This window comes from Paramacrobiotus metropolitanus, unplaced genomic scaffold, assembly GCF_019649055.1.
Source record: "Paramacrobiotus metropolitanus isolate TYO unplaced genomic scaffold, Prichtersi_v1.0 Parri_scaffold0000034, whole genome shotgun sequence".
Taxonomy (NCBI): domain Eukaryota; kingdom Metazoa; phylum Tardigrada; class Eutardigrada; order Parachela; family Macrobiotidae; genus Paramacrobiotus; species Paramacrobiotus metropolitanus.
In genome coordinates this window covers 907,639-922,272 of record NW_026570254.1, presented here as the reverse complement: position 1 = coordinate 922,272, position 14,634 = coordinate 907,639, and the positions used below count along the sequence as shown (strand labels likewise).

Sequence of the window (14,634 nt, the reverse complement as noted above, 5' to 3'; positions counted from 1 at the left end):
GAGGGTAAAGCCAAATCACGAAGCAAAGCAAGTTTTTTAAGCAACCAAATTTACGGCGATATTTATTGCGAGCGCAATTAAGAGCAAAAATCAAACATTGGACAAATAAAATGTGCAGAAAAACGGAGATTCGTTGCATTAGTACATCAGCGATCGAAAAGGGTAAGGTCAATCTTTACCTATAGGTGTACCGCACAGCATACACATTCGGAACATGACAACCGGGACAGTTCCCTAAATTACCGAGATACATCGGACAAAGCAAAATGTAGAAATAGATACAACTAAAATCAAACACGTACTCAAAATAAAACGAAGGTGCATTTTTTCTTATAACTATTCACAGGCAAGTAGTATTACAAAAACCCCACCGCGAAACAAACAGTTAAAGAAGCTTAACATGTGTTCAGTCACGGTAGATCAGAAGGTTTGTTCCCTGGCGTAAACCCGGCCACCGTGTCCATTACAGACCCGCTCAAAGGCGGTATTGCATCCACCCTTGACCACCGATGGCAGCATCTTCATCGGTGTGGGTGATTTGTCGCGCAGCAGACCGGGACTGTGCGGATTCTGATAATGCGGATTCTCCAGTGGACCACTACAGTTAGGCACATGGTTGTGAGCAGACGGAATGGATTGATCAGCGGGGATGCTGTCGTATTCAGCGGACTGGCCTAGCCCATCCGACTGGCTAACGAGACATTCGTCCTCCGCATCGGGCATGAGCAGCGGGTGGATCCGTTCACGCGGCTTAGCGGGCGGTCCCAGAATGGGCTTTGAGCGGTCCCGCGGCGGAAGGGGAGGCGGATTGTGCGGCCGTTCTAATGAGCGCTTACTACAATCGGGCAGCGTAGGGGGTGGCGGCGGAGGGGGCAGGAGTTGGCGGGCCGTGGCTGGGCTTTGAGAGGCCGAAACCGGTTCTGCTCTGGTTGGCAGAGGAGGAAGGGGCGGCATGGTCTTCGATGGAAGACGAAAGGATTGCGAAATACCTAATGCACAATAATCAAAATCATTTTGCATTCACGAACAGTAATTTCCATCACATTTACAGTACCTTTACTGATCGGTAGTAGTCAGTAGTACCATCACTGATTTAACACTTGACGGCTACGAGTATTAGCAGTACATCTTTTATGTACAAACACAATAACAGTTTTTGTAACAGCGGGAACACGATACAAAACTGCAACCTATCAAATTCGTTGAAAGGGCATAAGCACCAAGAACGTAAGATTTAACGCTGCGTGTTGCACCTCAGAATTAGTCATTATCACAACAGATGCTACGTGCGCTCATTCCGCCTCTGCTTGTGTTCACAGTGCGTTTTAATTTTCTCTTGCTACCAGAGTTAAGTCTCATCAATGCACCAGCGTGAGTATTCTTACCACTTCTCGGCAAGGAAACCAAATCACTGGACGGCATTGTAGGAGCTTCATGCGACAAACTGCGATTAAACCCATTCCTGTTCCCCCTCAGCTTCGGCACCACCCCAATTCCACTTCTGAGCAACTTCAATGGGGAAGCGTCCTCATTCTCCTCCTCTTCTTCGCATACACTCATCGGAGTGGGTGCAGGACACCGGATCTCAATCTGGCCCTGATCAACCAGCACCCGGTACGCTTCTTTCCCTTCCGGCGATACTTGACTATCCATATCCTGGTTTAACGGCTTCGCATCCATGAAAGTCCTGGGCGATACGGGCAGTGAAACACTAGGCGGTTCCGCGGCTTTAGTCCCACGTAATCCGCGAAAGGAGAAACGGCTCTTCAGAGAGCTCGGCTTGGGCGAGTTAACTTTGTGGCCGTGCCCATTCTCTAGACTTTTCGCGGCGAATTCACTGGATGCTTGAATAAAGGACTCCAGGCTCTTCTCTTCACGCGGCGAGACAGGTTTAATACACGCGATCCCCGGTGGTTCATGCTGGACGATGGAAATCGGGTCCAACTTTTTACGCGCCATCACCAACGGTTTCGGTTTGATCGCAGGTTTTTCCATAGACGCACTGGTATTCACAATGGAGGTCACGACCGAGCGCGAGATGTGTTGGCGCTCTTTGGCTACCGGTTGCACTAGTTTAACCGGTGGCAAGCTAACAGGCGGTTCCACCTGACTTATACTCGCAATGGAATCCTTAGGAGTGGACGGTGTCGTCGGTGTGCTGGAATCCGAATCTTTCGTCAGAGGCGCTCTTTCGGACGCATTGGAGTCACAGTCCAGCGGCCCCGTCGTGTTGATCATACGGAACACTTCGTCCATCAGTGACGGTCCGAAATCCAAGTCAAACGATTTCTGAAGAAAATAAAACTTTAGGAAATCAGCAATAACATCAACCCAATTTAACGACGGAAAGCTATCCTGTTTCTGTCCCATTAGCAGTTGAAAAAAAACAGGCGCCGTAGGGTAACAGCAACTAACTTCAATTTCATCTTAACTTCAACTTTACTAACTTCATCTTGAGGGCGCAAAGCCATAGCAAAGCGCTTCTCGCTATCGCGTTTGGGCATTCCATCCACGACATCCTTTTCAAACTGTGCATTTTGATAGCCCTGTTGTTTGTGGTTCTTCAAGATACCGTTGGTCAACGGTGGCGGAATTCCCTCCTTTCTCGTCGACACCGCTGGCGAAGGATCCCGAAAACAAGTGTTCTCCTTGGCATGGCTAGAACTATGGCTAGAGCTACTCCGCGGCGATTCCGAGCTGGTATTGTGCCAGGAATCACTTGACATCCTACTTTCTGAGCCCGCCGTATGTGTCAGCGACAGACGCGATGCGATGAGTGGCGTGGTATCCCTCGAGCCGCCCATTGACCGCTCATCGTCAGCTGCCCGCTCATCTACAGTCGTCAATATTTTCCTTACTGTGTAAGCTATGTGACTCCACTTTACAGGCCAGCCATATCACTTACACGACCGAGCTAGCGATGGTAACACACCAAACCCATTGCCCAGGAAGGATACATCGCCGAAATATGCGCCATCCATTCCCACGTGGCCGGTGTGCCGGAAATCGGCTTGTGGCCTGCTTATCATTTCCCTCCGAATTTTCCTGACGAAAAGCATTTCATAACGCATTAGCAAAAAAAAACCGCAGCTCAATATGCAAGAAAAAAATTGACTAAAAAAAGCACAATTGATATCAGCGGATTGCGGGCAACCACTATCGACACAAGGTGGAACAAATAAAACAGAAATCATTTTTGAGAATAAGCTTTCACTAACTGGGACTTCTGTACTTACAGATTCTTTCCGTTTGGAATCTTCCGATGGCGCGCTAAAACGGTCACCATTATTACAAACCGAAGACAGCACGTAATTCCGAAGCATGTTACACAAAGTAAAACTAACGGAATACCAAACCATCACCATTACAATATATATACTCGTGAAATATTACACTTCCAACCAAAACAAAACATCATTATGTGCGCTGACATGAGCCGATCATGTGTTATTTTCACATCGTAGAGTACTGCGCATTACTTTGATAAAAACTTGCTGAATGGTAAAATTTCCAGTGTTATTTTTCAAGTAGTGTTTTTACTTCGCGTGAAAATGCCAGTCAACTTACGTTTCGTAACCGTATCTGCTGCCACTGGTAATGCATCCGTCCCCAAGTAAGCCACGGTATCCGATGGGTCAAACAAACCCGGTTTTCGACTTTTAACGATGCCCTTCCACATTCCTTCGCCGTCATCCGGACTGCATATTAAAAAAATGCTAAATCAGTACCGAAGAAACAAGTGAGCACAACCAACACAGCACACAGTAACTGAGAAGTTGTCTGTTAAGACAAAAGTAACAACGACCGCCACAGATCATTCCTATCCGTCAATACCAGCACTTTAGTGCTGAATTATACAGCATTAGCTGAGTCAAACTCTTAGAACAGCCAGTTACACCGTACACGCGTTGCTGCTCACTTATTATCCAAGACGACAATCACATCGCCAATCGTATACTGCAAACGGCACTTGGAGTGTTGAGCGATGGACATATTATCGCGGATAGCTTGCAACTGCTCCGGTTTGCACTGCAAATACAAATAGCCCATCAAGCTAAAGAATTTCACGGCCATTTCCTTGAGCCAAAAACACACTCCAAACATAACGCATACCTCGGGGAGGATCTGCATCAAGTGGGCAAAAGTCGGCCGTGCACTGGCCTCATGACTCCAGCAGCGCAGCATGGTTCGGTAGTAGTCTTTCGGGCACAATTCAGGCTGTTCGAGTCGCCGGCAATTCGGTGACCCAATTGTTTCCTGGATCTAAACGAGAAAAACAGCGCTTAGTATGCCCATGCAGATCTCATACTCCCGTATGATAATTCTGTATTATCTACCTGCTGACTTGAATAGCCCAGCCATGGCTGCTGACCCATAGAAAACATTTCCCATAATGTCACGCTAAAGGCCCACACGTCGCTGCTGGAGGAAAATCGATTGTTCTCAAAACATTCCGGCGCATTCCTGCATACAAATGAATAACCTGATATGGAAATTGTATTACTAAATTCGTTTTATCATTATGTGCAGTTCAATCCGATTAGTGCAAATGTTTGATTGTGGTTCAAACAAAGTCATGGCCTAATTCTATAAAACAACACTTTTCATTACTAGATTAAAATTTTTCAGCGTCTGTAAAGCAATAAATTTAATCACCCAGTAATTCTGTTTTAATTTGCTTTGTAATACAAGTTTTCAAGGCATTGCAGCATTACAAGAAAACACGCCAGAGAAACATACCACGCAGCGATCCGTGAATCTCTGACCAAGCCGTCGGACTTACTGCCATCCGGACAATTAAGGGCTTCGTTCAGGCCGGCGTCACTGATTTTCACCTTCAATAACAACAGATGGATTGTGAAAACAATGACGACAGAAATATTCCAACAGCAAATCTCACGGTGCAGACCTTCATCTTGGCAAAAACCAGAACTTTTCTGTAACAAAAACAAGCCAAAAATAAACATTATCATTATCGCACGACGCACGCTATCGCGAGTAGTTCAGGGTAACACGCACCGTGCACAGAGGTTACGATGGGTTATTCGCTTCGTCTCCAAATATTTCATTCCGTCACATATTTGCAGTGCAATATCACAAAGTGTCATGACTGATAAACTGGATTTGAGCAAGGGCTCATTAAGGCATTCCCATAATGAGCGATTTGGGGCCAACTCTGTCGCCTGTAATTACAGAAAAAATTTCGAATATCCACACTCAACGTGCGCAAGCATTCACAGTTCAACTCTATACTATTCAGGTCATCTATCAATAAAATAATAATGCCTTGATTGATGACCACAGCTCGGCAATAACCTCGAACGATAGGTTCTAATAAAAAGAATTTGTGCAACACAGCTATTTTAGCTCGATGGAGAAAAGAAATCGGCTTTCAAACAAATGAAGAAATCATAAGAATCCTATATATGAAAATTAATTATATACTCGTGTCTAGCAAGATAAAATTCACCCAGCGTAGTTAACATCAAGTTGCATATTTTTATAAATCTAGCCACAAGTCGACGTTAAAAAAGTGTTATTCAAAAGAAATTTCTATCCAAACTGAATATTAATCGAAAGAAAGCAAATGAACAGTTTATTAAAAATAAATTAAAATCGGTAGAGAAGAAACGACCACAATGCAATGACCGAAGATATGGACAAGTCCTGATAATGCTATTCATTATTTTGCTAATGGTGTTACACTTTCTCACGGGAAGTTTAGTTATAGAAAATTATACTGTAAGTACTTTGCTTTGGCTGAATAATTCGTCTGATGATGTTACGTAAAAAATAATTTAAATATATTTTTGATTTTCATGGTCAGAAAATGCAATTACAAACCAGCGAAAAGAAGGTATAATCACATGCCAACCCCCGCACTGACAAAAAAATACCGATCGCTAATACGGATTTCGCTAAAACCGCAAATCACCAACTAATCACGGTTCTCACCAGCCACAATGACGACTCGGCACTTTCGGGAACCACCACAACTCCGTATACTCTGACAATACGCTCATGGTCAAGAGCGCACAGAGTGGCCGCCTCTTTGAGGAACTGTGAAGGACTGCAGCGGAGACGGTCCTTGTTTAAACACTTGATGCAACAAGGCACCTGTAACATAGAAAACAACAATAAAGTACATGATGGTAAACAAACCAGTTCCGCTTGACTCAGCACAGCACGCACGTTAAGATGCCATGTATCCGACAATGACCATCGCCGCGCCCCACTACCTCTTTACAGCTGTCGCACCAGCAGCGAACGCACGGCGAAGGTATATCACTACCATACTTTATGACTTTTTGCCATTTCTCGAAGGACATGATTATGACACCAGAAAGTTTTAACATTTACCAATTATGCAATCGGAGATTACACCGCAAAATGGACGGACACAAACCATACGCGCTGCCTTGGATGCATTTAAGAAGTTTCCGTTTGGCGTTTCAGACGAGGTATTACTAATTTTAACAAGCACGACAAGAAAAAATACGTGACACTTCAGAAAACAAATTTCCGTTTAGATCGAACTACCAATACCGCCACCACGCTGCGCGGTTTGTTAATTAAACTGTTTTTTACAGATCGCACAGTTCGAACGGTTTTTTGCAAAAGTTGCTACTAAACAGACTCCTTTAAAAATTAATGATGAAAAGATTAATCTTCTTAAAGAGTGTGTAACGTATACTGCCGACTGAATTATTAAATTTAGCATCACTGTCTCTTAATCAAGTTCATAATTTCTGATATTGGTTTGTGGACCATTGCAGATACATACAGAAAGGTTTTGGTTATTGGTCCAGAATCCCTGGTAAAGTTTGGCCGTATTGCCGGAAGAGATTAGCTGACCCAGCCTAATATCCTCCATCCGAATGACATGACACTCCGTGGTTTTGTTGGCGGGTGCAACGTGAGCAGCTGGTTGTACATGAATACTCGCGTAACTGCTATCTCGCCGCAGTGGGGGTGGCAGGCCCTCCCACTGGTCCATACCAGAATTGCGCCGTGATGACCCATTATACGTCGATGAGGCCGACGAGGAGGAGGTTTTTGTTTGAATAATCTATAAACACCACAATGAAATCGATAAGCCACCGACAAATATTATACTATATGCCTGCCTAGATTCGTTGTTCTAACTGTGCCCAGTTTAAAGGAACCCCGCAATTTTACAACAGGTTTTAACTTTTCAGTGACCAGAGAAATCCAACAGTAAACAATCATTCTATTCTACGTGGCTACAGTACAAAATTTACAGAAGTATGCTGTGTCTCTGTATACCTTTAAATTACCGATATTTCAATTTTTAAAAAGCAACAGACCGATTTCGGAAAAGTTTACAAAACAAAAAACTTTATTACGATGCTAGTACTATGTAAATAATGTAGATACACTCTAACTGCCTTCCTTATTTGTTAGCTGGAGTAGGTCAGCGGTGTTATCAGAGTCACATGTACCAATGCGGACACCAATGTTAATACAGACTTATCTGCTGATACCGTACGCGTATGTTTTACTTTTATCTTATTCAAAATATACTTAAAAACAAAAAATTTTAAATATTTTTTCGATAGCATAGGGCCTAGAGTCGGCCCTAGACTGCTGTCCCAAGGAAGTTAGTAGAAAAAGACGTAAGAAGAAGTCCCGTTAGCCGCGCGTAGAACACGAACTATCGCTCACTAATTAAAAAACTTGCTTGTTAAGGATTCAAACAATCGTCAAATAAAGTGCTGAATGAAGCACCCGGTAATTAAATCATAAAGAACATAAAAAATCAGCACGATGATCGTTCTGAGCATTCAGGTTGAAAGAAAATTCGTTCAGCACTACAAAAGCCAACGATTATTACATCAAGAAATGGAATACCGAAATTCGATTTCGAAAACCGAAATGCATACTACGATCATGTATTTTAGGCCGATTCGATGCCCCGATGGTACTTAACCATTGATACATGAATACATGATACGCGCGAAGAAGCACACACAGCACAGTATTTAGATATGGAAAATGTACGATTCTTACTGCGACAAAAGAAGTTCATAGAGCGCTCAACGAACACAAAAGAATTAGGGTCAATAATGTTTCCGAAGCGTTTTCTTGATATTTATTGTTGGCTGCTTCGTAGTAAGTTCTTCAATAAATAAAACCAATCATCTCGACCTTAATTCCACGCGGCGATTTGATTCCACTCGCCATGACGCGAAAAACGGTAGAATATGCACTTTCCACCCCCGCTGCGGTATTTTTAGAATTAAAGATCACATGCTATACAGTACATCCATAACATTTTCTTTGTATATATCACATACACCTGAAAGTGCCAAGACGTTTTCAAAAATCACCGAATCGTTGCCATCGAATTAACAAATGTAGTTGCTCTACAGAATTCATAATTCAGCATCGCACAACAGCAATACTTGAAAACAAAACTGTTGAACTTCCCTCCCATATCACAGTATTCCCATGTTGCACGCTTCAGTTTTTGTGCTAAAAATTAATTTCGCTGGGGTTGTCTAATAAAAGTAAATGTTGTCGCTTTTTGTAATTTAAGTAAAAATCAACAACACCTTAACAGTTAACTTCTTAACCACCCGTGTGTTCATTAATTCGACACAAATGTTCTTCAAGCCTTTTACTGGCAAATTAGATCGCTTGATCAAAGTGCAATGCGAAGATGAGACTATGGTTATATAATCAACTAAGATTATTAATGGCTTCGACTGGCATAGTAAACATCGCACACAGGGAGTAAACATCTTGTTAAAAATAGAAAAAAGCGTCATGGCAAGGGGTGTCAAGAAAACCTGGATATGCCGTAATCTGAAATAGCGCCCATAAAAATAGTTATAATTCGCGGCATAAAAACACGAAATGACATTCCTTTCCGTTTCCGCATCTGACCAGCCCGACCCCATTGATAGAGGGTTTCGTTAGCGGCGTACAAAATGCATTTGCACGCCTCCTTGCTCGTCAATCAGCAGCGCGCACCGCCGGGGCGCAACCGTGGTGGTCTGGCTTGACATTTCACATACACTCACGCGGTTGTTGTTTCCATGTTCATTGCTTAGTGGAGCATGGAAAGAATCTTGCGAAAAAAAACATCACGGAGACAAAAAAATCATAAACTGCAACAGGCAATGGGAACCAGATGACAGTCTTCCCATGCATGATGCAATATCCGTTCCGCTGCCTGCCTCTCCCACCGAATCAATGGACGCGCTGTGTCAATCCCTGGTGAGTTGCACAATTTACTCTAATAACCGTTCTAATAACCCATATGCAAAAAAATACTTTCTGATCAATTGCCCATTTCGCCTCTTCAGTACCACTGTACAAACCTAACACATTCTTTTCACAAATGAATCAAATGAAAAAAAACGAACCGGATCGGTTATCCCATAGCCGGTTCGGATTTGGACCAATTTCCTCTTATTTGTCTACGTTATCCATTCAATCGGCGCATTTGCTGTGTTAAGCAGTTTTTTTTCTGTCAACCATTCTTCATCGAGTGCTCACGTCAAGTATATTATTCGTCTTCCCGCCAGGCACACAAAAGATTACAATCAAACCCGATTCAAACATCAGTTATCACTCTACAGCAAACGCGAAAAAAATACAACACAAAATAAGCGGCGTGTCATATAACAATGACCGCACTGCTTTGAAAGAGTAAACTGGAAAACGGTACCAAGCGTTTCGAAATAAAAAAAAATTATAACGAAAAAAAACCTTTTGCCATAATTTTTAGGTGCGTATAGAATAATTGTGAAATGAGGTGTAATTACTGCGATTCCACATTACAGTAAAAGATTTACGACATGCTGTAACACAAGCAGATCACCCGAAGCCCCAGGAAAAACCAAGGTTAAATGTGCTTACGAAAACACAAGAAGCTCTACGCGCGCTGGGTTGGCTGCACCGTTACAAAGACTGTTAGGGACGAAAAACTCCTAGTTCCCAATCTCTAAAAATAAATGCCACTGGAAAGCACAATAACAATTTTGTTTTCCTTAAAAAGCGCAAGCAACAGCTACGCGAAAATTACAGCCTCGCACAGTCTGCTTAATTGACCACAAGAATGTTCATGCTGCAGCTCCAAGTCGGACGCAAGCATTCCTGTGATAATATTTTAAGAAGCGACTGCCAGCTGATTCGACATCTATCGGAACAAGATTTACTAAAGAGTACAAGGTTAATACTGGCTGGGCAAAAGTAAATATTCAATACTCCTCGAAATCATGGAAAACTACATAGTAATGTAACACTCTATCCGGTAAATACGGCAAACCCTTCGGCACAAAAGTAATGCGCATTAATAAGCACATGACTACAATTCACTCTTCAACGCTTTCATATGAAACGTGATTGTGACTATCAAAATGCTCATTTGATGGCTGACCGTAAATCATTATCAGCGTACGTACCTTGACAAACTTGCCGAGATATGTCTGAGGATAATACTTTTGGAAGAATTTCTTCAGTCGCCGTTGCTCGGGCCGTGACATACCGATCTGATTCAGATCCTCATCTTGAACATATTTCAGGTGATGGATGCTCGCTATCTTCAGATCATTCGCTAACACATCGTAATAGTGTTGTAGTTCCGCCTGGCACAAGCAAACACTCATTTCATAATGTACTCCACATTGCGGAAGTTTTCATTTCTCGAAGAAACACATCCGATAAAAAAAAATTCGTACACGTATAACTATTACTACAGAGTACAGCATCACCATCGCAAAAAAAGTTTAAGTGAGGTACACACAATCACGGTATTTTATTTGTCACCAGTAATAATAATTTTCCCCAATAATAAGAAAATTTCAATTGTATAACAAAATTTATTTACTACTTCCACTTAAAAAAAGTTTTCGACATCAACAAACCTCGGCAAGAAATTCATGCAGACTTAACGGACAGCTGCCTGCCATGTTGTTATTCATTTATATTCGATCCTTGTCCTTCAGCACATCTTCTGACAGGAAGGAAATGACACATCCTATCGTCAGCGGCACAAAGTAGAAAAATAGTCCACAGGAGAGAAAGAATGTTCCTCGCAGATTCACCGTAATCCACAAAGATTTGCAAAACAATGACGACTGAGAAGTGTTTCAGATCGGAGCTAGAAAGATGTCAGTCGCAATCCAAATCCGAATGAATAAGAATGCGGCATCCTCGGGCAACAAGACTCATTCACGTTACCAATATCAAACACGCCACAAACCAGTCCTTCTAGCGTGATGTGTCGGCATTGCATGGCCACTTTGATGTAACGGCTGTTAGCCTAGAAAATCAAAAACGGACACTGCATTATTGATGAAACTGAATGTCAAATTGGCCGGAGAACATATCATCAAACGACGCAGCGCAGTCGCGATGAACTAACCATAGTTCAACTAACTGGTAACATACATTTACTTACGTATACGGCAATCAAATACAATACGCGCGTAAGATGCAGGCAACCATGTATCGGTATGATACTAATCAGTAAGCCGATTTCTCAAGTTTATTAAAACATAGATTTCGTGTATTTTATGAAAGCTGAAATAGTTAGATCAAAGTTCTGAAGGATCCGCCAAGAAGTTTAGCAAATGGTAGGTAGAGTGCAGTGGAAATGAAAAATACAACCTATACAGAATCACACACAGAAGTATCTGTAGTTCTGTACACAGAGTACAGTGCAACAGCGATGGCCAACTGCAGGCCCCACTTTTCACGATATCAGATATGCACGATGTACCACGCTATGGTAATCGCTAATCAGCAGCGTAAAAGAAAACCATTTCCAGAAGTGATCTTTACCAACTTGCTACGTCGTTTGGTACCATGCAACTACACGAACGGCGAATTAGTCCGTCCCACAACTAACTCACTGAGACCCCGGCCTGTAGAACACAAGATAAGCTCGATACCGGTTACGCGCTATCAATTGTCCAGCCCATGCAGTCTCGTAGTCTGTCTTTCCGACTTACAAGAACAAACAAACCAATACCGTTCTTATTGTCAGCCCTGTAATTTCTAAAAACTTTAGGCGGCCTCTTTAACTCAATAATTACATGGTCCGCAGCGGAGTCGACGTTAGCAGTCTTTCGTACTTCATTAGAACAACAACACATGCACATCTATCCGTCACGGCCATGGAGCTGACTCTTGTTGTAAAAAACTGAGCGGTTTTTGAATGTTTTCTTATCATCTGTATAAAAATTTTAACAAGCCCCGTTAAGCATTAATTAACTGGACCACTGACAGTATTATTGGAATATGGCTGGAGTATCTCAGAGATGCGGGTAAGGATCTATCTCAGCATCCCACATACAGAAAGCACTTTCAATACTTATCTGTACTTTCCTGAGCTGCGTAAAGCAGAGTGAATATAAAGAAAAGTTTTAGTGATTGGAAATATTTTTTCTGCATATCGCGACTAAACAAGCGATTCTTTCGTTACTAACTCGCAAGAAAAACAGCTGCTCGTTTAATTAAAGACGTGGACTCGTGGAGGCAGCAGATGACCGATCAATCAAAAAAATGTTTAACAAACCACTTTTTGACTAAATAAACACTTGTTAATTGTGTTAACATTTGGCTCCAGACACCCTGCTTGACACATCCGGCACAATTAATCAAACGGATTGTGCGACGGGAAAATCGTTATGGATGTCGTCCTCTACAAATCCGCGTCGAAAAGGTTGCGCACATCCTGCAGTCTGCAAAGTTTGGCTAATTAGGTATAACCATACTAGCACAACGAAACGGTCTTTTTGCTTTGCGGATCGTATTACGTCGTGCTTATTGGACCTAATTATCCCGTTTCAGATTTTCCCAGCACCAATACGTACAGTGGCACTACAGCTTTCCATCGACACTGCTTGGGAATTTACGATATTCAAAAGCAGCAAAATGGCTAACGCATGATGCAACTCGCGAACGAAATTATCCTTATAAAAAAACAAATATAAGATAATTATTATTATGAAACACCACATCAATCGGAAAGTAAGGTACTGTGCTTAATACTTCAGAACATATACATGCAACTGCAATCTAACTATAAAATTTATAATACAAAGATAAATATCACAACTTGTGAAGCGTAATACTTGTTCAAGTTTCGCAATTTACAATATTTGCACAAACTAAAATCGACAGCAACTCGTAATGTAAAACCGGTTATCAAAAAACAACCAATTAGATTTTTTAAATGAACATAAACTGAATACACTGCCGCATGGGATGCTATCTTTTAAAGACACTAGATCAACTTTGTACTGACTGCACAATATTATGATAAAATAATCATGAAAAACCGAATCTAGAGCCATTCTAACAATAAGTAGAGTGTAGCGGTTGCAACATCCGTTCATTTATTCCGTTAAAATAAAAATGGTTTTCTGTTGTTGTGCTACTATCTTCCACAATGCCGATGCCCATCCAAGGAAGGCGTCAGCTAGCCAACAACGGTAAAACAATTAAAAAAATAGAAAACTAAACGGGATAAACTGCCTATGGCGCATACGGAATCCTCTTTTACTGCGGTTGCCGCCAATATCAATAGACAAGGCAAATCTTCTGAATATCAAACAGGAAATGGGTTTGAATCATCCGATAGAATCCTGTGATAATATCTATCAAGTGCTATATACTACACAGACTACAGAAAGATTTAATTCCAAATTCTAACCATAAGGTACAACGACCATCGTAAACTGGTTGAGTTATCGCGTCATCGCAGCCAAAAGTGTGAATACATTGCGACTGCGCTCGACTACTAGGTCTGTGAACTCATGGTCAGCTCGATCAAAATTAAAGCATGCTAAACAAAATGTAAAAATTCATCGAAACTCAATCTCAAACCTTATTCAAGTTAACATACAGTAAATTCCATGGTTGCAGACTAGCAGTGCAATTAAGTCCCACATGAAAATACGTATATGTAGCTCAGTACCAGTTAAAAATTTAATTACTGCAAGGCATTCTACGGTTGATTTATCATAAGAAAATTCCTTAAAGAAATCATGGTAATCATAAATCTGTTGGTTGCATGGGATCATGACCGTGCGGCAAATTATGCGTACTGGACTGCGTACTGAAACACTAATATCTTTGTAAAATTTGAGTTAAAATGGCTATTACTGTGACTCTAACATGGACCAGAAGTCGATTTTCATCGCAAATCAAAAACATCCATTCCATAATCCGTAATCGTACTGAAGGCATATTAGCAGTAATATTAGAGTAAGTATTCGTACTGACTTGTGAGCGCTGACAATTCTGAAAAACTTTGAACGACTTAAATTTATTTTTAATAACAAGTTCTACGTCCAATACGATGGCAAGTGGCAACTACTGCATCTAGCCACTTAGCTAGGTAGGACTTACATGTGTGATGTGCACAATGATGCAGACCTCGTATACAATACAACAGCAATTATATCCAAGTAGGAGAGCGCAAAACAACTGCTTTAACAGGAAAATTATAAAATCTCAAACCCCAAACCTAGAACCGTGAACTGGTAAGTGGTAACATTAAAAAATTAAAAAAAAACATTCAAAATTAACATTGCTGCTCTGTAAACATTTATCCACTTGGACATTTGCAGCTGTACTGTTTTGTGTTTGCAACCT

At 41.6% G+C, this 14,634-nt stretch overlaps 1 protein-coding gene and 1 long non-coding RNA gene across 3 annotated transcripts; one reads left to right on the top strand and one right to left on the bottom strand.

Annotated features, from left to right (window-relative positions):
* Nucleotides 1-23: 23 nt before the first annotated feature.
* On the bottom strand, nucleotides 24-14,633 carry LOC129589406 (activated Cdc42 kinase-like). 2 transcript variants are annotated; one of them, XM_055484164.1, is made up of 17 exons: nucleotides 14,389-14,633; nucleotides 10,896-11,293; nucleotides 10,434-10,616; nucleotides 6,785-7,069; nucleotides 5,956-6,117; nucleotides 5,020-5,183; nucleotides 4,910-4,937; nucleotides 4,741-4,835; nucleotides 4,338-4,464; nucleotides 4,114-4,263; nucleotides 3,920-4,029; nucleotides 3,568-3,698; nucleotides 3,237-3,270; nucleotides 2,906-3,045; nucleotides 2,448-2,833; nucleotides 1,386-2,289; nucleotides 24-989 (listed from the first exon to the last, which is right to left on the bottom strand). In XM_055484164.1, the coding sequence occupies exons 2-17, from the start codon at nucleotides 10,950-10,952 to the stop codon at nucleotides 421-423; spliced, it is 3,525 nt and encodes a 1,174-aa protein (XP_055340139.1). In that variant the 5' UTR covers nucleotides 10,953-11,293; nucleotides 14,389-14,633; the 3' UTR covers nucleotides 24-420. The 2 variants fall into 2 exon arrangements, with proteins under 2 accessions (XP_055340139.1, XP_055340138.1); XM_055484163.1 differs by lacking the exon at nucleotides 14,389-14,633 and adding an exon at nucleotides 11,432-11,794.
* On the top strand, nucleotides 11,997-13,944 carry LOC129589410 (uncharacterized). The gene is made up of 3 exons (XR_008690595.1): nucleotides 11,997-12,299; nucleotides 12,602-12,737; nucleotides 12,826-13,944. It is a non-coding gene; the product is annotated as an uncharacterized LOC129589410 (long non-coding RNA).
* Nucleotide 14,634: the final 1 nt, after the last annotated feature.